Source organism: Gymnodraco acuticeps, unplaced genomic scaffold (genome assembly GCF_902827175.1).
Source record: "Gymnodraco acuticeps unplaced genomic scaffold, fGymAcu1.1, whole genome shotgun sequence".
NCBI classification, from domain to species: domain Eukaryota; kingdom Metazoa; phylum Chordata; class Actinopteri; order Perciformes; family Bathydraconidae; genus Gymnodraco; species Gymnodraco acuticeps.
The window spans coordinates 972,813-998,485 of record NW_022989982.1 but is presented as its reverse complement, the minus strand read 5'-3'; the positions used below and the strand labels follow the sequence as shown (position 1 = coordinate 998,485).

The 25,673-nt window shown below is 41.2% G+C and overlaps 1 protein-coding gene and 1 long non-coding RNA gene across 2 annotated transcripts in view; one reads left to right on the top strand and one right to left on the bottom strand.

Annotated features, from left to right (window-relative positions):
- Positions 1–331: 331 nt before the first annotated feature.
- On the bottom strand, positions 332–8,934 carry slc35b3 (solute carrier family 35 member B3). The gene is made up of 10 exons (XM_034211930.1): positions 8,675–8,934; positions 7,678–7,914; positions 7,345–7,466; positions 5,594–5,748; positions 4,175–4,282; positions 3,920–4,017; positions 3,412–3,504; positions 1,896–2,007; positions 1,645–1,714; positions 332–1,169 (listed from the first exon to the last, which is right to left on the bottom strand). The coding sequence occupies exons 2-10, from the start codon at positions 7,891–7,893 to the stop codon at positions 1,019–1,021; spliced, it is 1,125 nt and encodes a 374-aa protein (XP_034067821.1). The 5' UTR covers positions 7,894–7,914; positions 8,675–8,934; the 3' UTR covers positions 332–1,018.
- The window catches only part of LOC117543580, a 66,736-nt gene continuing 49,827 nt past the window's right edge, over positions 8,765–25,673 (top strand). Inside the window, exons 1-3 of the long non-coding RNA XR_004568579.1 lie at positions 8,765–9,164; positions 9,294–9,378; positions 18,706–18,811. This is a non-coding gene — a long non-coding RNA (uncharacterized LOC117543580). The remainder of the gene's footprint in view (positions 9,165–9,293; positions 9,379–18,705; positions 18,812–25,673) is intronic.

Sequence of the window (25,673 nt, the reverse complement as noted above, 5' to 3'; positions counted from 1 at the left end):
AACTGAAGTGTACTGTGGTAGAAGCAGGTGTGAGCTTCACTACATAATCATTTAAAGTGAATGGAGTGTATGAATGACACACACACAGGATGGATCCACATGAATTGGACAGCCTCGGCACAGTAAAGAAGTCTGCCGTTTGTTTTCTGTCGAGCATTGCTATCTTTTTTTCAGGACTCCTAATCAAACATGCCTAGGGCCACTGGATGGATAAACACACACACAGTTTGGCAACATTTCAACTCTTCTCTCAAGCGGTGCAAAGGGGAGAGAATAAGGGTGGGCTGACGAGAAACACACACACATACACAAACACACACAGAAAACGCCGGACTTGAAGAGAAACGTCTCAGTTTGTTTTAATGTAAAAAGAGTGGGACCCTTTCAGCCGAACACATGGTTAAGAAATTATGGCAGTTGACATGTTTGATGAATTGATGTAAATGGGAGCAAATGTCTCCGTATCCTGCCAAATGTCACCACATTTTTCATGAATCAGCACAGTCTGATATAAATTACAAATAAGCTATGAAAAAAGCCACTTTAATCGAGACAATGATCATGTAAAACTAAGTCCTTTCTGGCACATGCGGAGGCAAACATGCCTTTTTATGTTGTGGGGGACAAACATTAATTTCTGACATGATAGATAAGTCACCCTGTTTTCTTCCTTCCTATATTACACTTTTTCCAACCATTATACTTGTAAAAGTCATTTCCAGTGCAAAACTGTGCGATTTGGTTAGCGAAGGCGCTGGCTTCCCTTTAGAGAGTCCTCAGTGTCGTCCTCCGTGATGGGAATGTTTCCGTAGGTCTTCAAATGACCCTCTTAGCATTGATCCCCTTGTAAAAAACTGTTAGAGTTCCTTCAGGTTGCTGCAGTTTGAGGCAGTTCTACGCCAGTGGTGTACTGGTAGATAGAGAGGGGATACAGCAGCTCTATCACCCGTCATAGTTTCATTGTGTCATGTAGCTGGTGGGCCAACTCTACAACAGACTGCCAACCCTTGGGTTCCTCCTATACGTTTTGTGAAAGAAATCTGACTTTCTTTCCCGTCAGCACCCAGCTCTTAAGGTCCTTGATGGAGGGAAGCTTCATTTTATCGCTGTTTTTACTGTAAACATTCAAGAAGATGCCGAAGAGCACCAAAAGGCCAGCCCAGATGTACCTGACAAAGAAGAGACAGGATATTTTATTATGGCAGAAATGATATGCAAATAAACAAGGTGCTAATGTAATAACTGGTATAAAGAAGGGCAGGGTTCAACTTGATGGTCATGGAAACACTGTGCATATGCTGATAAGGAAATATTTGAGTTTGAAAAGTGGAAGCAGCAGCCATGACACACCAGCTGGAGGGTAGAGGAAGTTGGCAAAAGACACACAAAGTTTTGAGTATCTTGTGAGTATGCATGTAAAAAGTAAAGACGGAGCAGGAGAGATAGAGCAGATAACGACCCTTTGACAGCAGAAGGAGGGAGAGTGAGAGTGAAGGACAATGTGAAAGAGCAGGGTCTGAAAATAGACTGAGGACATGAAAACTCAGGGCAGTGGGAGCCAGATCAAGTTTTATTATTCAAAGGAGAGGCCAGAGTAGACTCATTTTAAACTAGGAGGAAAGTGACCAAAGTCCATGTACTTACTGAAAAGTGAAAGGTTTCGCAAAGAACATGAATGAAAGTACGACAGTCATGGCCTTTCTCCCTGTGGTCACTGCAAAGGATGAGAAACATTTGTGGTTTTAGGTCCTCATTAAAAAGAAATAAAAAGCTCAAGATATGATATGTTACTCTAACATGTTTATACAGACATTACTAGTATTGTAACTCTTTTTATTATAAGTTAAGACACAAGTCTAAATCAGTCTAAACTATAATCTCAATTAATTACTGACCTGTCACAGCAACCAGGGCACCGAAGAGCTTGATCAAGGCGAGAACGAAGGAGATGCCAAAGTAACCCGTAAGAGAGAACAGGAACGCGTAACCGTACGTCTTCACAGGGTGCTGCAGGGAGGAGAGGGTGAAAAATAATTGGACAGAGAAACATTCCTTTAAACTATTGCCCGCTAGATGCTGCAACAACATCAGCACACACTAAGGGTGCATTCACACCTAATAGTCCGCTCTCTGGTGCGCACCAGACCACAGTTTGTTACATCGTTTCATTTTTCAGAAGGTTCGGTTTGCGTTCACACGGGCAAAACTCAAACGGACTATAAACTTTAAACACAAGTCATGTGCACGGAAATGCTGTTCAACCATTGGTCAGACATTAAGGGGGTAAAAACGCAAATCCCGGCAATTTCTACTGGAGGCTCCGCCATGGAGCATCGGCACTTTCGGCAGGTTATTCTCATGCTGCTGTTAATCTGGAGATCAACAGACACTAGCGGCCCGCGCATATGATTATATAATCAGACAACGTCCGTTAAAAAACATTATAGCACATACACAACGAGAGACGTTCTGCAGTAAGGAGGGGCGTTTCACCGACGACAGGTGTTCTTACTGACACATGCATTTCCAAACATTTGGACTACCTATGTTGCAAATGTATTATCTTTTCAATTTACACACGGCATCTATTGCACGTCTGTCCGTCCTGGGAGAGGGATCCCTCCTCTGTTGCTCTCCCTGAGGTTTCTCCCATGTTCCCTTTAAACTGTGGGTTTTCTCCGGAAGTGTTTCCTTGTACGATGTGAGGGTCTAAGGACAGAGGGTGTCGTATTGTCATACTGATATTCTGTACAAACTGTGAAGTCCACTGAGACAAGTGTAACATTTGTGATATTGGGCTATATAAATAAACATTCATTCATTACTTTTATGTAGGCCTAGTTGACGGAGAATTTTTACTTAACTAAACAACCGCGGATGTCTTGAAAGAGTCTTTCGCTAAAGATTTTGAAGATATCCGCGTTCTTGTGACACGTAAATACTACGCTTCCTATGTTTTGGTGCGGATTGCGTTCACACCAGCAATGAACCGCTCCAGAGTTCACTAGCAAGCGCTCCGAGACCACCTATTTTAGCGGACCAGAGTCCGGTTGTTTAGTTCACTTAAGAGGTCTCGGATTGTGTTCACACCGACCCAAATGAACCGCACCAAGCGGCTAAACGCACCAGGGTTCGATTCAACCGGACTATACAAGGCAGGTGTGAACGCACCCTAAAAGTAGGCAAATAAAGGGCATCTTATGAGAATATAAAATCTAAATTATTTCAGGACTTTATAAATAAGGTTGAGTTGAGGTTACACAGGAGACACAGGGTTTGATACAATTAATCTGCACATCTTAAGGGAAGAATTGACTTGTAACATGTCTGCAAATGCTGACCTTATCAGATAACAGCTGTATGTAGCAGCAAATCGTGCATCATGTGAATGCAGCATTATGGGACACTCACCTCTGAGCAGAAAGCCACTGCTGGCCCCAGACCCCCCATACAGAGCAGGCCTGTCAGTATGTAGACAAAACCGATGGAGTATGAGTACAGCACCTGTCAACACAACCACAGTGGATCAGTCAGTAGTCACACACAGAAAATGACAAAAATCACAATTCATTTGATGCAAGCAGATGTACATATTCTGCAGCGGCGCCATCAGTGTGAACAAATCTACTTTAGACAAACTTGGGAAGACCTATTCCACATGTACATGGGTATTTTTGAGTTTTCCCTCCTTTGAAATGTGGGTGGTTGGGTCTGTGTCGTGGAATTGTATCAGTGAGTGACCTTCCTAGTGCATTCTGACGCCCCTGTTGGGCTGGTATAGTAGAACAGTACCTCTATGTGTAAACATGTGGACGTCATGTTTGCAATGTTAAAAACATCAGTATTTGTGTGTACCTAACCTGCGTACATTTGGACTAGGCCTTGTATCATGTACTAATGTATACTTGTGACAGTGTACCATTTCAGAGTTGGAGCCGTTGTGGAGCTTCATGGCCTTCTCCTGCACGTTTCCGATGGCGGCGTCGGCACACAGTGCCAGGGAGATGAGGAGAACACCTGTAAGTAAAACACACACACACACACTCAAACTAAGACCACAGATATCTGAATAGAAAGTATGTGTTTTAGCTGAAGCTGTACAGAGATATGTTGGTGAGTTTGCACAGAGCACAATATGTTTGCCATACTTATTTTGTAAGGATAAATAAAATACCTGTGACGTTGAAGTTGGGGGCCACTTTGCTGTCAGCTAGAGTAAACCAGATGAGACCCAGACTCATGCAGAGAGCAGCCGACACATCAGCCACATTATAGCGTTTACCTGGGACACAAAGAAACAGCATTAAAAAGATGAAACTAACTAATCAGAAATTAAAACGTCTAAAATCTCCTTATCCCATTTTGAATAACTTTGGCAAAACAGGATTTCTTTCAGGAATTAACTTATACAACTTTTGATAAAGCCACCATCAACAAAGACAGAGCAAAGGCAGAGTATTTTTCATCACATAGAGAAATCTTCAAAAAGATAACCCTACTCTTTTTAACTCAAATTAATTGACATTGCACTCAGGTAAACCATTGAACTAAAAGTGTCTCTCACTCTTGGCTTCTGAAGGTTGTGCATGTAACAAAGCACCAAAACAGCTTTGTGAAGAGGCAAAAGTTGGGAACAACAGAGTGAAGGAGTCTTCCAGAAGCAGTCTGACGGACAGATGCCTAGAGGTTGACAGGGGGACGCAGCATCAGGTCGACCGTGGCCGGCTTTGATTCCCTGACTGGCCTTTGAAGGGCCTCACATCAGATGCAGCCCCCCCCTGCATCCAGCCCCCTCTCCCCACTTTCTTTGCATTCTAAGTGAATAAAATCTGTTTTCTACTCGACCCCTTCAGGGACCCTGGTGCTCACATCTATCCATCCAGAGTGAGATGCAAAACATTACACACAACCTGTCTGACGCCCAGGACAGAGAACTTTGAGTGGGCCGTGAGGATGAAAGGAGAGACAGAACCAGAACAACGGACTCAGATAAAAAGGAGGTACCTGAGGATGAAAAGTGGTCAATGCTTTAGAGGAATTGTGAGATGACTGGAATAAGTTTTAAAAAAGTGAAACTCTCTTGCCTGATGACTTCGGTTAAATTATTTTAAGTTCAAAGAAAACATATTAACCTTTAGGTAATGATGCAAACAGAATTCCGGTTTCCTCTGAATTAACACGTCAAGGCCTAACCTTAGTATACAATTAGATGATACAAAATCCATATCTATTATTTTTTCTTAAAGGATGAAAAGTTCGGATTTTTTGTCAACTGATCACAATTACGGCTCTGGGGGTTTTCAAGAAAGCAGGTTATTTGAAATTCATGATTTCAGTTTATCCTAACCGTTGAATTATGTTAAAGCTTTTCCACGAAGCCAACCCAGAGATCACACTCCACCTCGTTCAAACAACACATATAATGGATCACATTAAACTTCAGTGGTGAGGTGTCAAGTGCAGATCAAATAATGTGGATTGAAGAGACAGCTGCCATATTTAACCCAACAGAACAGCACATACTGAATGACATAGCATGAAGGTTCAAATGATTGTCAAACAGCATTAGTTGTTTATTGTAAATTCAGCTCACCTTGTATGAACACTCCTCCGATCATGACTGGGATGAGTTTACAGCACTTGAAGATGACCTGTGTGGGGTAGTTTAGGTATCCCAGGGAGGTGTTGGACAGGCCCATAGTACCCACTGTTAGAACGGCTATCATCATATAGGTCTTCCCTGGTATCCTGGAACACAGGAACATATACAAGAAATTAGAACACATTTTGTTTTTGTACTTTATTTGCATATTTAGAAAACAATTCCCTCTTTCATGTGATTTACTGTATTGTAAGTGTATAGCAGGCCTATTCAACTAGCGGCCCACGGGCCGAATCAGGCCCTTCAGAACTTTTTTCTGGCCCACAAGGTTGCCTGCAAATCGAAATGGCATATGTGTAATAGCATAAATAAAACTAATGTCTGATCACCCTAAATCCGACAAAAACGCTGGTTTTTCCATTCATTTGAATCCATTATTTTGCCTGCCGCGCCCTGCTCATTAAAAAAAAAAAAAGCACTGTGTCCGCACTTGTCATTGGCTCAGTCAAACTCACGTTACATACTAGGTTCGCGGGTCACAGAGAAAGTACTTTAGTTAACAACAGCTTCAAGATGTCTCTCTCCAAGCCCAAGAAACTTAAAGTTGATTCGGAAAATCGATAATTCCAGAATGAATGGACGGACAAATATGTATTTACTTTGCCAGCCGCAACAAGTAATAAACCGGTGTGTTTATTGTGCAACGAAAGTATATCCGTGATGAAAGAATACAACGTAAAGCGACACTACAACTCAAATCACGGCTTGTTTCTGCCAGTTTTCCCGTGGGCTCAGAGGAACGGAGAAGGAAAGTACAGGGACTGCTAGCATCATTTGAACGGAGTCAAGTGGCCAACAATGAGGAAGGTGGCCTTGCTTATACTGACAATGTTTGGATCTACCTATACTTGTGAGTCTAGCTTTTCTCATATGAATGCCATCAAAACAAGGGCACGTTGCTCCATGACCATCAGAAGTTGCATGAGTGTCTCAGGATTGCTCTTACCACTTCAGCCAAACTATGCTGAAATAGCTAAATCAAGGCAGTGTAATTTCTCTCACTGACTCAAACAGGCTAAACATGACAGAAGTCTGATTCATGGTATGTATGCAGATCTGTTTTTATGGTCATTCATTTTATGGTCATTCAAACACGCCTACTTACTGTTTCGAAAATTGTAAAAATGTTTCCAAGATATGAATGTTATTGTGAGTCTGATGGCTATTGTTTTACTATGTTCTATTTGCATTTAGTATTACATTTTATGGACTTGTGTTGTCTTCAAAGCACCTTATGTATGCTTGGAAGTGTTGAGGATATTATACACAGGGCTACTTACTGTTAAATGTGATGAATACTGTTTTATTATATTCATCTTGTTTTGTACATTAGTGGACATGGAACTGTTGGGGGAAAAAACCTCATGTCTCCTTAGTTTTAAAGATGCAACATTTTGCACTTTTGTGTCAAGCCTTGTAACCGAAGCTTTCCTACTTTTTTATGGACTGGTTGCTTTCTGTAATTAAAGTTAAAAAAAAGGGATGCACTTGACTAGTTCATTTAATGTATTAGTAGGCTATCTATTAACACTACTGTAAGCAAGAGTTATTTGTAGTGATTCCTTGACAAAGTATTGTGTGGCCCACAAACCCCCAGTGATTTTCCTATTTGGCCCACTTGCTAATGAAGTTGAATAGCCCTGGTGTATAGTGTGTCATCCAGGAGCAGGATAATAATGTACCTTCTGCGTTTGTCCTGCGTTAGCTGAAGCTCCACCAGACCAAACGTGGAGTAGAATCCAAACTGGATCAGAGTGAGGTACCATCCGAAAGGCTTGAATCCTTCCACGGAAAATATCAACTCCTGGATGGAGGGAAAAGGAAATCATCAGAAACAAGCAGGTAAGGACACCTTGTGAAATAAAAGCTTTGTTTACATGTTAATCTTTAACAGCATTACTACTGCAACTAGATCAGAACAGCACATGCAAACTAACTTTGGAGGGACTACATTTGCATGTATCTGCATATCCACAAACAAAGCCTTAACAACACAGTCTTTCTTTGTGTGTTACCTGCAGGTATCCATAGATGAGGTAAAAGAGGAAGACTCCGGCCACGCAGATCATGAACTGTGTGGGCGAGCTGTAGATGCTCAGGTTGATCCCCAGGACCCTCAGCTCCTCCACAGACTTGATGTGGGGCGACATCACCTCCGTGGACGACGGGATGGAGATGGAAATGTGCTTCCGTGAACTGTTGTAGCTCACCAGGCCATATTTGGCACTCATTGTGTCTTCGGCTGCTGGGAGCTGTAGGGAAATAACAATGTATTAAAGCAACAATTACATAGGACATTCCTGATGAAGTGTCCTCTTGATTAGGAGAGGCATTGCAGCAGTATGTTGATAGATAGAGTTTAAATGGAGTATTTAGGTAAAGTAAGGTTTTGAACTGGTTGCATCAAGGGAATTACGTCAACAAAAGATGATCGGATAATGCCACTCCCTGAATTATTTTAATGGCTATTGTTTGAGTATGTTATGCAAATAAGTGACATTTACTATGCAATACGTCTCTACAATACAACATTTGAAGCACACACACTTGCATGTTTTCTCAGACTGCTATTGCATCACTAGTCTACAGTTATTGCATAATGTCATATATTCCTCTTTTTGAAGCATTCATAATCAGCTTTGTTGTCATGCAAAAATGTGACTGTTTTGATGTTTTCTGTAATCACTTACCTCGTTTCAATGATCTGTCACTACTGCAAACCGCAGCATCATCATAAACTAAACTTCAACCTTATAATAGATGTATAGTTCCTGATATTAAATGTGCTACATGTAGCATGTGTTTAAAGTAAGTATGACGTTAGCTCGGCTACATGGAGCAGCCGGTTGCTAACGATGTAAACTAAAGCTGTCATTGGATTAGCTGGCATAGGTTAAGCATTTAAACACGAGTGATAATCCTAACAATCAAGGTTATTTTATGAGCAGAGTGTCATTTTAATCCCTGCCTTTGATTTGTCAGCAAAACAACCAAGCTACAGCAGCTCTTTACCTCCAACAGCACTTCCGGGATTCTTTACGTCAGTTTATTCTCTTCTTCATAGGCGAAAATCATTTCCGTGGACGTGTCGGTGTCTTCTGTCGCACATTACGACCGTTTTTATATTTCTCTTTAACAATGACAAACAGCTAACACACACAAGCCTGTTAGCTTGCTAAATGCTACCTGCACTTTCAGCAGGAGCAGCCAACAACTTCCGGTCCACCGCGGACCGCGACCTCTGAACTGCGATGCTATTGGTCAACGCAGCCACGAGTCACTGCTCATTATTAGCTAAGGTAATAGCATACATATGCGTCTAAAATATGTACATACAATGACATTTGTCAGCCCCATGAGTTGTGGAATAGGACGTTTAGAAAATGAGTGAAAGCTGTTAGTTAGAGTAAACCAAGGCTGCTTTTCTTACCTGTTTTGAAGTATCCATCTTACAGATGAGTTTGCTGTCTCCACCGGCCATGCACTTGACCCACAAACTCAGGTGATGCTAGTTTTTACAGTTTAGCCAGTTACTTCCCTCCTGTGATAGGCTTCTTCACACATGTCTTATCAGTACAAACCTGATTGGAGAATATTAATGTTACATTCATAACCTCTCTGTTTGTATTAGGGAACAGCCAATGGACCGTCAGCCAACAATGTGACCTGCCAGAGCCTTTACAGAAGCCTGAGGACAGTCTACTCAGTGAGCAAAAGTAAGTAAGTACACTGATTCAAACACCATAAGCCTATTTTTAAAACTACAACGAAGCATTCATTTAATTTACTTAAGTATTTTTACTTTATGTCACCCTAACTAATATGGTATACAATTAAAAAAGTATTTAAAGTGGCAATAGACAAGTCTTTGTGATTTTACCTTTATATATACAGTCTATGGATTTTACTTATCATTATGAAGTAAATCTTGATTGCACAATGTAGTTGTGTTGAAGTAATTTGCAAATGGAAATGTTTTCATAGTAAAACAATACTTGAGGTGCCTTAACATGCATCAATCCCCATCGGTAACACTGACCATCAATCACACATATTTAAGTACAGTAAATAAGTACATTCTGCTGCTAATTTATGTGTACTTTTACTACTTTTTGAAAGCAATGTTGAAGGCATGACTTGATGGACTTGTTTTATATTGTGGCAATACAACTCAATCAACACTTACAACAACTTAACATGTCTTCACGTGAAGCCACTTCCATATTCACCTGTTGATGATATGACATGGTGCGTATCATGTTCATATATCATCCTAATATTGTGGTTAGGTATACACTGGAGAGCAGCTTAGTAGCACATAATGCTTTTATATTGTCCAAATTGAATCTCTCCCTATAACTTCTCCCACCTCTCCTATCTCCTCCTCCAATTATTTCCCTCTGTCTTTCCCATCCTCTCTCCTCCTTTGAAGTGATGTCCATATAGGCTGCCCCCCCCTACATTTCTTTCCCTCTAAATCCATTATTCCCAACTCAACCCTTCCTCTATTCTGACCATCTCATATCCCTGTCTCTCCCTCTTTGGCTCCCCCTGCATAAGGCAAACAACTCTCTCCCCCCCCCCCCCCTCATTCCTCTCCTCCCTCTTCCAGCTTTCCTTTCTCCCTGCTGTCCAATCTCAAATCCCTCCCTGTGCCTGCCTTGTTTCTCTTCCCTCTTTCTCCCCCTGTCCTCTTTCCCCAGCCAGAGGTTAATACACTCCAGGATGGCATTATTTCCTCCCCGGCCCTCTGACAATATAAAAATTCAGAATGGACAGCTCAATCCCTCTTCCATCTCAGATTTGATTGTAATGGTATTGCCTCCTGTCCCTGGGAGGCCCCTGCCGCCTCGCCAACCTGGGCTTTATGACACTAAATGGCCAGGCTACAATTTTTCCATCTATTCAAAAAAATTCTGTTAATAACTCATTTGGAATGAGACGTCTACGGCCAGGTCTCTCACCCCTCTGCTCATAGGGGTCACAATATACACAGGGAAAAGATGCAGGGCGTGAATTGCAAATGTAAAAGGTTAATTAATCTCTGTGAATTTACAATCCCCTTCCCCCGGTTCCCCTTGCACTTCCATTGACAGTCCCAAAGAGACAAAAATGTCATATTTACAACCAAGTGCTCAGCCAGGCAGTGCAGGACGTCCAAAACACTCTCCCCTTCTCCCCCGTCCAACTTTACAAGTGTACCCATTCATCAAGCGTGATGGATTTATGTAATGAAACCCATTTCCTTTCCCCCCATACGATCCTATTAAATAATAAAATAATTATTTATTGATTATTCAAAAAGGTACATATGCGCGGGTAATGGCTTTGTACCACACCACTGGACCTGCAATAAATAAAGCAGGCAGAGAGAGACAGAGAGAAATAAAGCAGAGTGGGAAGGAGAGAGAGAAAGAGGGGGAGAAATGAAATGACTTTTGAACCAGTGAAATCTGGATCCAATATGGCCTCTCGCAGCGCGGATCAGGAAGGACATTATTCAATCTTCAGGAGGCTCATATGGGAGCGCGACCTATGAATGGTTTTGATATACTATATGGACCAAAGAAATGAAAATAGACAACCGGGTGAGTGTCCTGCACAGAGTTTAGCATTTGTTGAATACTCATCCTTAAACCACAATATGTAGGATGTATTTTATGTTTTCTCACAGACAGGGTTAAATACCGATCAATAAATCACATAATAAAAATATGAGCAATCCCTCTTCATTAAAGCCCATTTCAATTCCAGTTATTGTAGAGATGAGACTCAGAAGATTCTACCTTTTTTTTTTAATCATCAACAGGCATCAAAGTGTTTGTTTTGGAGCTGTTAGTTACAGAACAGGCCTTCTCTGGGTTTAGTTAAGTCCCCGCTGATAAAATAACAGTGTTTTTCTTCTTCAATATAAACATCCACTCCCTTATAATGATCCTTCATACTATTTATTCAATATTAGTATCATCAAAAATCCCCCTAACCCTGGCAGAGGATCATTTAGAAAAAGGAGACACTTTAATGTCAGCCAGATATTACATTGAGGGCTTCTTAATAACCCATTTGTGTTTGGTCTTATCCGCGGCTAAAGTGCACCCGCTCTGCGTTGTCTTCTTCCTGGGCTCGTCTCAAGCCTCCTGCATGCTACGGAAAACAGATGCTATCTCGCCTATATTACTTCTCAAAGCACTCATATCCTCTCCCATGTTATTTTCTTTGATCTGCTAGGCTTGCTGCTCCTTACATTTTTCTTTCCCCCCTCGTCTCACGCCCTCCACTCCTCCACCACCCCCCTCCCTCCATCCCCTATCCTCCCTGCCTGCAGTGACCAGCGAGCAGACACAGACCGGCTCACGGTGGCTGTGGATGTTTGAAATTCAGATCATCTGTTCCCTGTCATCAGAGGGCAAGAGGTGCACGCTGGGTCGGACCTCTTTAGATTCAGCCATTTAATATGCCTTCCCCATCAGAGGGGGGCTTCATATCAGCGTGAGGGTCAATTTACATTCAGTAAACAGGCTGCTAAATTCAAAACAGGAACTCAAACCGCAGTTGTACTAATACTAGCAGCCCTATAGGATTATTATAACGCTTTTTTATTTTAAGAAATCCTTTTTTAATGTATTTGCTGACTTGATAGTGAATAAATCCAATCTTGGTTCCTATGTTTTTTTTACAACAGCTGAAAAGTGGAGTAATCGATTACAATTGACAATGTGGCAACAATTTAAATAATGGAATAATTATTAAAACCCATGTTTAAAAACAAAATATTAATATTTAGCACCTCAAAATGTTGGGCTTTTTAATTAAAATGTATAGGCCAAAAGCTCATGTAATTAATGCAAATTTGTCGGATTAAAACAATTCCTTTCAGGCTTTTTAGCATTTTCCCACCAATATGTTATTCTATAAGTAAGAAGAAGTAATAACAAAAACATTTTTAGTTCATGAGAATCAGTTTGACTGAAACCTATTCTTTCAACCAACTTCTTGCTTTAAGTGAGTACTTAAAAACACTTTTAAAAGAAAAGCAACACAAATAACAGGTCATACATTAACTGCACTTAAGCAACTGCATCTTCCTTAACAACTATTATAATATACTTTATTATTTCTGTATTAGATATTTGCCATCAGCTGACAGCTTGTGTTGGCACAAGGGGAAGGAAGCAGTGCAGCTCATGTCATGAATTTCCACTTTTTTCTATTTTAGCAGCATAGAGCTTTAGCCCTATTAATGACACCTTTTTTCAAATGTATACGAATACATTCGTTTAGTGTATATTAATGCAGGAGTCAACCAAGGATTCACAGAAGTGTTGGTTCACACACAAAGTGACTGCACTGCTAATGTGGTTGCTTGCATTCACACACAGATACACACCTGTGTGAAACGAGTGTGTCCACACACAGGAGTGCAGAGGTGGCACCGAGGGCAGGAAGGAGACCGGGGACTCTTTGGCTTTCTTATGAGCAGCCAGGAGGGGGAAGCATCTCTCTTTGCAAGTGTGCCCACAAGAAAAGGAAAATAAAAAGTAATTAAACAAACAATTTAACAGGAATTGTACGTCTGCTTATCCAATCTACCATACTCGCTTTTGCACTAATACTTATAGACAGAAAATGGGGGGGGTTGTTGTCTCCTCAGAGTGACGGTAAATGACACACATGTTTCATTGCCCATTCATTTAACCTGCGCTCTGCTTATGAAGAGAAAGGGATTGAGAAACAAATTATTAGTCTCATTTAATTACGAGTTTTGCTGTGAGCAATAATCCTGTTTTTCCCTCATAACCTTTAACTACTTAATGGATTTGAGAAGCTATTACCTTTCAAGATTTGTGTTTTTAATTATTTGGAGTATTGTCACAGATATGAAATGTCAATCACACACCAGGATTAGTGCTGTGTTTACGTCTGAATATTATTTACTCATGGATTGACGCTGGGGGAGGTCTCTTTGTTGACAGGTTTTTGCAAAAACACTGAAATTGTGCAAATATGCAAAAATGTGCTCTGTGGCCCAGTTAGCTTTTCACATCCTTTTGCGATTACTATAGGCTCATCTTAAATCCATGAGGCAGTTATTTACATAGATATTAACATTATATTTATGATAATGGCAAGCAATGGTAAATCTCAGAGTGATATTAGAAATGCGCTTATGTGAATCTTGGATCAGATTTATAATAATGACTCAGTTTTAATATGTACAAACTCAATTTTTACTCTTCCTCCTTTGGCGTTTATACTGTAGGTGTGGAAATAATACCTAGGAAGTGTGTGTGTGCCACAGCAGAGGACTTACCTCTTACCCTGATCACGTTTAGACCACACTTCGACCGAGTTTGTTTACTTCCCCTGGAGGACATCGCAGTCCTCTGCCAACAGACCCTCGTGCTGTGACATCAGGCCTGCATATGCCTACATGAATATAGCCTTAAAAACACGAGCCATGTGAGGTATGCTTGATTTATTTTGCCACACACTCACAGGACCGTGTCGGCTTGTGTCCTGATCTCAATTCAGTGCTCGTACTGTATGGCGGCGTTCTGCATAAGTGGGGAGTAAGTGGCTCAAAAATATATATTAAAAGTTGATTACTCGAAGAGTCTAGGGAGGATAAATGACGCACACCTGGAGCACTTCAAATATTCAAAACCTTATTCAAATAGAGGTTTTCACCCAGGTTTGACACGGCTCTCAGGCTGGCTCCTTTAGACCCCCCATGGCACGGGGGGCATGTAATCATCCTGAGAGTCTCTCTGGGTGTCTGCGCTCTCATAAAGCAGGAAAATGGATCGTGTGGCCCAGGAAGGGGAAAATGAAAGAAAAGGAGAATGAAATTACAGACCTGGCTGACTGCACAAATCATGCATATCATGTTTTATGGCTTGCCAGAAGAATTCAACACCTGTGGATCACCGTAGCTATAATTGTACATGAACGCACCGGGCTGGGGGTGCGGGGGGGAGCGCTGCGGTTTGTGTGTCACTGAGTGAGAGTAAGTGCCCCCTCGTAGGTGTCTGTGTGTACGCTAGTGTGTTTTTCTTGGCATGTCCGCGCCTCAGAAACAGGGGGAAGATGATAAAAGAAAGTTACAGGAACGCCTGGTGTTCACTTCTTTAGTACATCCTGGGTGAGCCGCCCACAGCCCACAGGGCTCGCTCACACAGGCTTCATTTACCATTGTAATTACCCTGTTTATTTACCCTACCTGCTTTTGGTGGTAAAACGGGGTCCAATTCATCAGATCAGGACAATTTGGCCTCGCTCCGGCTTTGCCATTTACTTTAATTAAATGAGGCAATCAGTGAATCATAAATCACTTTTCCCTGGGACCACTGGCTCCGTTTGAACCTCTTCTTTTAAAGTGACACGCCTTGTGCCAAGACTTACAGTAGACACACCCAGTTAGCCAGCATTAACTTTGCATGTGGGATTTTCTTTCTCCATCTCATGCAAATGCCTTATTTATACAAGTTGTTTGACACTTCAAAAGTAAAGCTGTTTGAATCAAGGCTTAAACATAAATAAGAGGACAAGATAGCAGATCGAAGAGCCTCCCCCAGTCTCCTCCCTCCCTCCCCCCTCCTGGATGCTGATGCTTGAGTCAAATTGATTACACCACTCCATCTGCATCATGACCGGCCTCCTCCTGTGTTTGCCGCCTCTGCCTACAGCACAGAGTTAGTGTACAATTACATATAGTTTAATATATCTGCCTGAGCACCTTTAAATAAGCATCACAAGTCCACAAGGTGATTTGTCTTCCAGCCCCATTACTCCATTGTACATCTTGATAGCCAGGGATCGCTCCTAGCTATGTTTAAGCATTAAATAGTGTATTATTATTTCACATAAATCAAGCTGAGATGTGAGGGGGGTATTCATACATTTTGCATTTCTCACAGACAGTATTTTAAAGCCTCTCTCCGCCGCTCTCTGAATTCTGAGACTAAAGCAATTCTGCTGCCTGCACTTGATAGTAGATTAAAGACGGGCATATCAGCGAGGTATATTCAAAACAACATGTAATGCAGTTTAGATTAAGTTTGAGTTGCTCTAACACATTCATCACGGCACCGTTTCCATAATAAGTACCCTCGCCTTTGCCAGTGATGCATCCACACATGCGCCATTACCATCGGAGGACAGTGTATTGTTATTGTCATGAATAATGGGGGAAAATACTAATAAAAGTCAATTTATCATAATATCTTCCCAGTTAACCGTGGCTACTGAGTGGCTTATCTGCGCGGGGTGGAATTACATTTAAAGGTGAATGTTTGCCGTCAGCCCGTTCCTTCAAGTGCCCCTGAACCCCCCCCCCCCCCCCCTTTTTGGATATTAGTCCTGTGTTTGTGCAAAACGTCTACTGAGGAAATGACTTCACTCAGGAAACTGGATGTCAGCCTCACACACGGGGCAGGAGAGCTGCCAGTGTTTCAGGCAGGCCGACAACACGTTCTTTTCTCAGCTCTCCAGTTGAGTGTAAAGCTATGAAAAGTGACAAAGGAGGAAATTGGACTCACGTTTGTTTTGGTTACTCCAAGGACACTTCGCACGTTCGTTTCTATTTCCCGTCTTTGGCCTTGTTTTCCGATCGGCGTTGATGTAGAAGTCAGGGAGTATAAGGTGTGAGGAGAGCTTTGTCAGGGGCTAATGGAACGGAGGTTATCTTCACGTGTCAGGGACGCGTTCAAAATGTGTTTCTGTATGCAAGTTGGAGCCTTGTTTGTTTTTATTAGACCAAAATACCTGACTTAAGAAATCAAAGCAGAGCATGTGCTTCTCATTGTCTGACACATGTCAAAATCTAATAAATATACATAATGCTCAAAAAAAGTAAGTGAGGAAAAAAAAAAGTAAGTGAGAAAATCCACAATATAAACTTTAATTATCCAATAATATTTAAAACAAAATCGTAAACTTACTATACAGTACTTGTTTAAATAATGCAAAAGTCTCATAAGTTTGTCATTTGTGATTTACATTTGAACCCTACACCGCAATTAAACCTAATTTTCACTTTTAAAACATGCTTTTCATTTCCTGCACATATCAGTTATATGACCCTCTGGCCCGGGGGGGCTTCAGTGCTGCTACAAAGTCAGTAAAAGAACAAATCTTGTAAAAAAAAGTCATCGCAAATTGGAAATTGTCTAGATGCCAGGACAGTAAGTTGAGGGTTGGGGGGGGGAAGTGAGGAAAAAATGCCTTTGAACTAGTTTTTGCTTGCAGGAAATATCGCTCCTGGGTTGATATTCTTTCTGAAGTGCTTCATGGCGATGAGAATTAAGAAATAAAGCGCAGCGCCAAGTGATTCAGTGAGAACATGGTGCACACCCACAGGTATTCTGTTCACATGACATCACCCTGTGTATAATTGACAACTTGTGTTTTTTTTAGGTAGGTTCGCTAAGTTTATAAAAACGTCTTTTTGAAGGAGAGAGCATGGCTGAAAAGCAATTGGATGGAATCAACCGGCAAAAGCAGTCATAATGCAAGAAATGAAGGTTATACTATATAAAATGCTTTGATTGATCGACGTTTGGTGAGTCATTCTCTTCGAATCAGAGCCACATCAAGGCCCGTGAGAACGAGATCATATCTGTTCTTCATTCCTTGGAAGAGCGTGTGTTCTGACCTTGACATGTTTCCCACTCTTCAGCTCAAGAACTGGAAACTTTTCTCCTGTCATCTCTCCGTCATGATCACTCTCCTTCCCTAGCTCACACGCACGCACGCACACACACACACACACACACACACACACACACACACACACACACACACACACACAAACACACACAAATACCTGGGAGGATAAATGCCCAGTTAAATAAAACAAACAGCATCCAGACGTACTCCATTCCAGCTCCGTCCGTCCGTCGTGATCGCTGATTCCATCGGTGGAGAAGGAGCACAAACAACAAGCAGAGATTAGACGTCAGCTGAGAGGCCAGCGTAAGATAAAGGATTATTCACAGCTCTGGTGATGAAGAGGATTTTAATCATACATCAGATAAAAACACCTTCATTGCTGCCTTTGTTATCTTTGATGAGCGACTCTCACGTGTTCCCTCCTTTTTCTTTACACAGTCTCGGTTGTTTGCTTGTTTCAGAGGGGGGTTCGTTTATGCAATTATTCAAAAGCTTTATTGTCATATGCAAAAAAGTAGTTAAGGCATTACAAAATATATATGTATAAAAACGACCCAAGCTTCCCAAAAAGTGCAACATACCATATACTTAAGTCATACAAAGAATAGAAATAAAATAGGGCAGGATGTAAGATAACATACCGTAGAGTGGAACAAAATACTGCATATTATATAAATAAGTATGTAAACCAAACAGATGTATGTGTACTATACATAAGTAAGTTTTCACATGGTCACAGTTTAGGAATGCTGTGTTTTAAACAATCTTATACTGTACTGTTTGAGTCAAATCCCCCCCCCCCCCCGTTCTTCTCGGTGCTGCCTTCTCTCCGATGTCCTCTCATGTTAAAACAAAGCATCTGCCCGTCGATCATCTCACCCTGGGCTCTGGGTGGGGCCGGGCTTCCAGTCTTTGAAGTGAACTTGGCGTAGGAAATCTGCATCAACGCGGCTCAGCACAACCACAGGATGATTGTTTGTGGTGCACCACTTCAAACACACTGCATTATGGGATGAACTTTTGTGCATGGGGCCCCTCGTCACCTGTAAACACACCTGCACATGCACACACAATACATGTTCTTGTAAGGTTAAACTCAGATGCGTCATCAAATACTTGAGAAGTATCATGTATTTACTTAAAGAGATGCAGTTGCACACAGATGTACGAAATGACGGTTTAAATGTGTATTGACAAGTAACACCCCCTCTGAAAACACACACACTCACACAACTCCAAACAGACTGCAGTAACACAACATTAAGCGCTTTTCTCTTCTCTGTTATCTCCAGCTTCCTTTTTGCCCTTTGGTTAAACATTCTCTTGGCATGCATGATCTCATTTAACTTTGATTTCCTCTTTTTCTTTTCCAGGACGGCATCCTCGGTGGTTCCAATTTCCAGCCCATTCCCCAATTTTCAACCCCAATGACAGACAACACACGCTTGAATGGCTGTTTAGCTAAAGAAGGGGGAATTGGTAAGTGACGATTTTAAATGCAGTTTAAGATAAAAAGAAGAGTTTGCAGCTGATAAGGATTTGCCCGGACAGCGAGCAGGAAGCGCGGGGAGATATTGGTTCACTTTGCTGCTGCAGAAGCTGCATACCACGTGTGTGTGTGTGTGTGATTTATGTTATTGCGCTTTAGGAAACACTGCTGCAGATTAGCTAGTTTGTCAGAAATGACAAACTGTTTTTACGTCAGCTCATTATATTAACACAATTATTTAGTTTGATCTTAATGTTTTTAATAAATGATTTATGTTGGTAATCCAGCCCAAAAAAACAACCGATTTTTAAAAATATTTACTGCTTAAAAAAAACTTTATCAAAAACTAAAAAATGTTTTACAAGATTGTGAATTAAAAACAATATTGCTATTTAATGATCATGGTTTGTAAACTTTGTAAAATATAATTTTAGTATAGTAAATTGTTGAAGTTTGAAAGAACAGTTTAGGCTAAATCTCATTCAAACTGACATTAAAGTTATAGGGCTGTCAAAAAATACAGAAATGACTAAAGTTGACTTAAGTCACTTAGCAACGTTTCCGTAAATATATAAAGGTTTTGCACGTTACAATTTTAACTGCCTCACATTGCCCGGATTTTGTATTTTTCGATGTATTTATTATAGTCTAATTCTCTAAATCACTATTGAACCTACTCCTCTGTGCAATTAAACAAATACAGAAATATTTTTTCAAGAAAGTTTCCTCCTGCTTTAATTCTAAAAAATCAAATGTCATTCTATATAATACGTGTATCGATGGTGGACGGCACAATCACAATATTTGCTTGATTTGTTCCTGATTGACCTCTGGGGTGTGGAGAATGTGTCCAGCATGAAGCACTTCTTGCAGCTTGAAAAGAGAAGCTCATTGTGGAGCTCTAAGTAGTTTGTGTAATCCCCTATAACCAATACCATGAAGCCAGAGCGTTCTGAAAATCTGTTTTCAGCACATTTTGAGTAGGAGCGAACCTGGGAATGCTCTCCCTCTCTCCCCCTCTCCCCAACTCTGTCATGAAACACAGCACCCCATTTCCATATCAATCGGATTAGTTCCAAGACCAGGGAAGTAGGAGTAATGTAAGTAACCGTACAAATTTAAATATAGGACATCAAAAACATTGTTAGGCATTCATTTATTTTTGAAGCAGCCCTGGCTCTCCACGTCTCTCTGTGAAGATGAGATGAAAATGCATCGGTATGATTTTATTTTTCATTTTATTTTGAAAGGTGCTGAACGCCGCAGTATTTCAGCGTTGCATGTGCACAGTGGCGTCCTGCTGCGCTTGTGTGCTTAACCTCATTTGTTGAAATGAATATGTCAGATCAAGCGAGTACACTTGTTCGAAATGCAACATCAAAACAATTTCAGGTGGGCAGCGTTCACACCAGATTGTTTTTGAACGTTTTCTGCACACCGTACAAATGGTCCACTCCTGGTCTCCTGTGGTGTTGATGCCAGCTGGCAACACACAGATATGGTTTTACATACAATTCACAATGTATTGGCACATATATTTTTTCACATTTACATGCTTCTGGAGGAGAATAAAATATGCCAAGTTTAACATTGAAATTACTGGTCTCCTTGTTCTTCATTGTTTGACTTCTTAGAATAGCATCTTTTAAGCTAATAAATAAATACAGATAAAAAGAAAATATTCAATAACATTTCTAAAGTGGAGGATTTTGAGCACGAATGTACCTTTTTAGAGTCAACTCTGAATGTTAACACTCCTACTGATGTTTGTACTTTTCTTACATAACAAATCATGCCTTTTGGAAAATGTCTTCATTTTGAAGACACTATTATTATATAAATATACAAATATTGTTTGTTTTATACTTAAACGTTGGTGAATCTTAGAATTATTTTGTGACTTAAAAATTGTTGAAAAATTACAGTAATTATCCCGACTACAACATTTGTTTTGAGTTAATTCTACACAGCCTTTGACAGAGTGTGTGTGTGTGTGTGGCCCATAGAGATTATTCAGCAGTCTGAGCCTTGCTGAGTGATCTGACCGTCCGGATGAACAGGAGGTTAGACGGATGCCTGTCTGTGCTTCCTCAGCCCTTTATGAGCCCGTCTGTGTGTAATTGAAAAACTAGCTCGGCTGTGTTGTCTTGGGATTTGTCCCTTTTTATAATGCAGCTTCAAAACAGGAAAACCAATAGTGGGAATAGACCCAGAATGTAATTAATTTCGTAGGGGGGGCGGGGGGTGAAGCTGGGGGGACTATTATTGCAGGAGGAAGAATTCTAATCAGTTGCAGATTCCTTCCTGTTTGGTTAGCGTGACCGTGGCCAATTACCAGTGAACTCTGTGTTACAGTTTCACTTCCTGTGCTACCCAAAGAATGGACTGAGGCCGGCGCTGCAGAGCTGGCAGGGTGGAGGGAGACCGAGAGGGAAAGAGAGCAATAGAGGGAGAGACACAAAACAAGACACTTGAAGATGAGACTGTAGGAGAGTAAACAAAGCAAAGGGGACGGAAATAATGGAAGGGGGGAAATCTCCAGCCACATCTAAGGTGCACAGGCATGAAGGCACATACGTCCCTTATCCAGCTAATATATAACATGACATGTGGTTTACAAAGGAAATGAAAAGGATTTCAGTGCTGACTTCTCTCTCAGTTAAAGCCGGAAACTGCTGAGCAACAGACCGAACTCCAGTCACAAACGCATAACTCAATCATTGCAGCGATGGTATCGAACGACACAATTTGGCATTGCTGTTTTCCCTCAAATCGAATTAAACCACCGGACTAAACAACTGAATGACAATTGCTACGGTGCACCTGAATTTGCATAAAGTCTCCTTTTTTTTCCTTCAGCGCGCAGAAGTAACTCAATATGCCATGGTACTTCCTGGGAAATTCTCCATGCTTATTAAGCCTGATAATGCTTTCGCTAAAGGCTCTCCAAGCCAGTAGTTTACATTATATTACAACAACATGCCAGCAACGTCAATCATGCTTCTCAGGACGTTTTCTAATTTCTACATCAGAACAGGAGATATGAGAGAGAAACACCATAGATTTCCACAGACAATCAATTACGACCTGACCCGCCAACATGGTTCCCTTTGGCTTGATCCCGCTCCACAATTCTGTCTTTTCTTTTTTGTTGCTCCTCCAGAGGGGGTCTATTCCCATAGTTTCCCCCTGTAATAGTTTTTTGGCACATTACTCTCCACGATCCACCCCAGAGGTCTCCCATAATTCACTTTTGATATCATTGTTTAGTTGTAGAATTAGGGGAGGGGTGCACACTGGGAACAGGATTGGCAGTGGGACATTCATTCATTCATGTGATAGGCATTGCAGACATGAATGATGGTAAGTTGCAGTCTTTATACATTCTTTCACCATTGGTATTTTATTGTTTTATGAATAAAATTGATATTTTTTGGGTTGAATTGAGTGTTTTATGTAATTCTTAGCTTAAACATATGTGCTTTTTTCGATACATTGTCAACGCTATAATGTTTATTACTTCAAGTGTTGATAGATTAAATAGATACTTGGAGTGATTTAAAAACATATACATATTGGAAGTGATAAGAACAAATTCCTTTCCGGTAAAATGTACACAATCTGTTTCTCCTTACCGAACAAATGACATTACATTTATTACCATTTTCCAGCAAAGTTGAAAACATCTCAAGGGTACCAAATACTGTAGCTGTTACAAGTGGAATAAACAGTTTAGAAGATGTTTCAGGGATGATTCCCATAACTGGCAATATGAATGTGAATTCCCTTGGAAGCCTATTTTACACACACACACACACACACACACACACACACACACACACGGGGAAAAACATGAGAAATGGGCGAAGCGCCACACTATTCAGTGTGAACTGGAGGGTCCAAGTCACTAAACTAATCCTAGTAGCACACAATCCCACTTCCAGCCTTCGTCTTCTGCTGCAGCTGCCTGGAATCATTTCACAAACACAAGGTATTCCTGGAAGAATTGATTCTGTTAGATAGTGCATTGATCACACACATCGCCTGCGGACAGAAGATGGCTTTACAAGCAATAAGACGGGAGACAATTATATTATTTTAGTGAAATAAGACAGAGTACAAGCAGCGAGTGCCAATGGGAGGAGGGGCGGGGGGGGGGTACACATGCGGGCCTCTATGTGTGTTTGTGCTCCATCCTCAAGTGGCACGGTAATCCACTAAAGTTTCCTCCACCCGCTTCTCTCAATGCAATCAGGATGCGAAGGCTCACCAGTGATTGCGTTCATTTGTAAAAGCATCCAAGCCAAAATTGAACCCCAAGGCTGATAAACTATAAAGATGCTGATCAGATCGCGGCTAAGGAGTCCACACTTGAGGGCACAAGGTGTCAGGGCTGGAGCCAAAAGAGCAATGACTCTGTATACCTCACTCGGAGCCAGGCGGCGGCCCCGGAATACAAACAAGAGGAGAGCAAAACACATAAAAACGACAACAAACTGCAGTTGGATATTTCATCCTCCAGCATCTTTCAGATGGGTATTATCTGTTCCGCAGATTAGCCGTTTTTCAGATTCTTTTTCTCTTTATCGACTCCATTGGTAAATTGGGTGCATTTATTGTCTGAGCTTTAGCATGGCGTTATATTGATGAGCACGGTGTGGATTTCATAATGCATCTCCAGGAAGCCCAACAGAGATACTGTTCAGGGACGTCATGTTTCCAACCTTGCAAAATAACATAAGCGTTTTATAAGAATGAAAACGATGCATAACCGCAATGTGCAATCCATTTTGTTTTTACGGCACAATCCTTATTGCCACAACACTTTAAAGAAGTACTTTTTGTCTGCTTTGAAGTTATTTCTCACAGCTATTGCGCTGTCTGGCACTAAATGAACAGCGTCATTACTTTAAACACACATACCTGCTCTGCTAAAGCACAGAGATTGAGGACAGACAGACGGAGAGAGAGAGAGAAAGAAAGAAAGACAGGGAGGATCTGAGGATGTTTTTTTTCCTCTCCATCCTCGTGGCCCCAGTGCGTTAAATGTCAAAGAGCAGTCAGCGGGAGAGACTGATTCCAGGAGGCGATGTGAATGGGACGATTGAAGACCCACTTTGATTGACAGCTCTTCCTCTCTTGCTCTGCCCCGAGGGTGATTGACAATGTGGTTCATCTCACATTTTGTGACTGAGCTAATCCAGTAAATTCCTACCAGACGCAGCACAACTCAGCAGAGACCCGCCGCTCCTTTCCCAGGTGGAGTTTTTATTTTATCTCTTCCACCCCAAAATAAATATGTTTTTCCATCTGTGGCAATGAAAACAAACCAAGGAAGGGGGGGCTATAATTAAGTTTAAGTACATAATTAAGCGAGTTTAGAAAAGTGCTAGTTTTCGATGAATTAAAACGTAGACTAATTACATGTGGGAATTAGCCTGCTGTTGTGTTTAATATTGTCATAGGTTACTGTTTCAATATGCTGCCAGTTGGAGATGGGATCACCTGACTGGAACGATTGATCTCATGCCAAGTTCAATAATTAATTGACTCAACAATCACTGACACACAACTATCTCACACTTCGTCTCGCACGCCCACGAGGTGCACCGCTCGTCCTCTCGACCTTGCACCTGTATTTTGACGTGTGCACGTTTCCCAGAAATCTCGTCCGCTGAACTGCAGCTGGCTTTTCAAAGAAGACAAAAGAGGGAAACCAAATAAAAATAATACGAGAAGGAATCACTTCGAGACGGAATTCTTCTACAACCGTGACCCACATTACCACAGTCGTCCAATAAGAAGAGGAATGACGCTTTTCATTAATCATCATTCCTAAATGATCACTCTGTGAGGGGATGCATTTAAGCGTGATTAATTGCAGAGTGAGCCTAATCAAGCAATGAATTACCTGCCTAACCTTTCACAGGAGGTTGTTGTTAACCTCGAGTCGAAGCAGAGCAACGCAGTGTGGTTAACTGTGTCAAGGAAAATTAGGAATAGACAATAATGGGAATCAGTTAAAGAGCCCATGTTTAAAAAAAGGACACCCGTTGTAATTAGGTTATCAGAGACCTCGAAACAAGTTGAGAGAAATACAGGCTTTCCACTAGTAGATATGGTGAAGAAGACATTACATACATCCTATTGCTCGCAACTAACCTCAATATTTGTCAAAGTTTCCAGATACAACATGTTTTGAATATATAAAAACACAAACCAGACTTCTTGAATGCACATGCTGCTTTTATCAGAAATCCATCTCAAACGCACTGCAGACAAGCTGAGAAAACACTTTCTGTTCTATCTACAAACTTTCTCTCCTGAATCACATTGTCATTTGTAATTCCTCATGCAGTCGGCCGCTTTTTTCCGTCCACTCCGAGCCAAGAAGACAGTACCCCAGTGTGTGCAGATCATGTGTTTACCTTACGAGCATGATGAAAGCCCCGCCAACCAATTGTGACAATGGCAGTGAGATAATAACCCGGCGAGATGATTTGAGAATGACTACTTGTACACGCATCAAGCTCGCATGGGGCATTGCACACTCTAAATGGTATGCGTTTGAAGTGGGAGAAACGGAGGGGCGTGCTAGACGTCGTCTGGTCCACCTCATTGTGTTGGGCTACTGTTTACACTCAGAATAATCTAAATTCATCCATTGTGTGGACACTTTGTATTCATTACATTCAAAAACAAAATAAAAGTGAGACCGGATCCTCGAGAAGCGAATAAATATGCATTTAAATATACTCAGCATTTGACTTCAGAGCCAATACTCATTAGAGGCGAATATGTGTTCACATACACAAACGAGGCCTCATAATTGCACGATTTTATTCACAATTC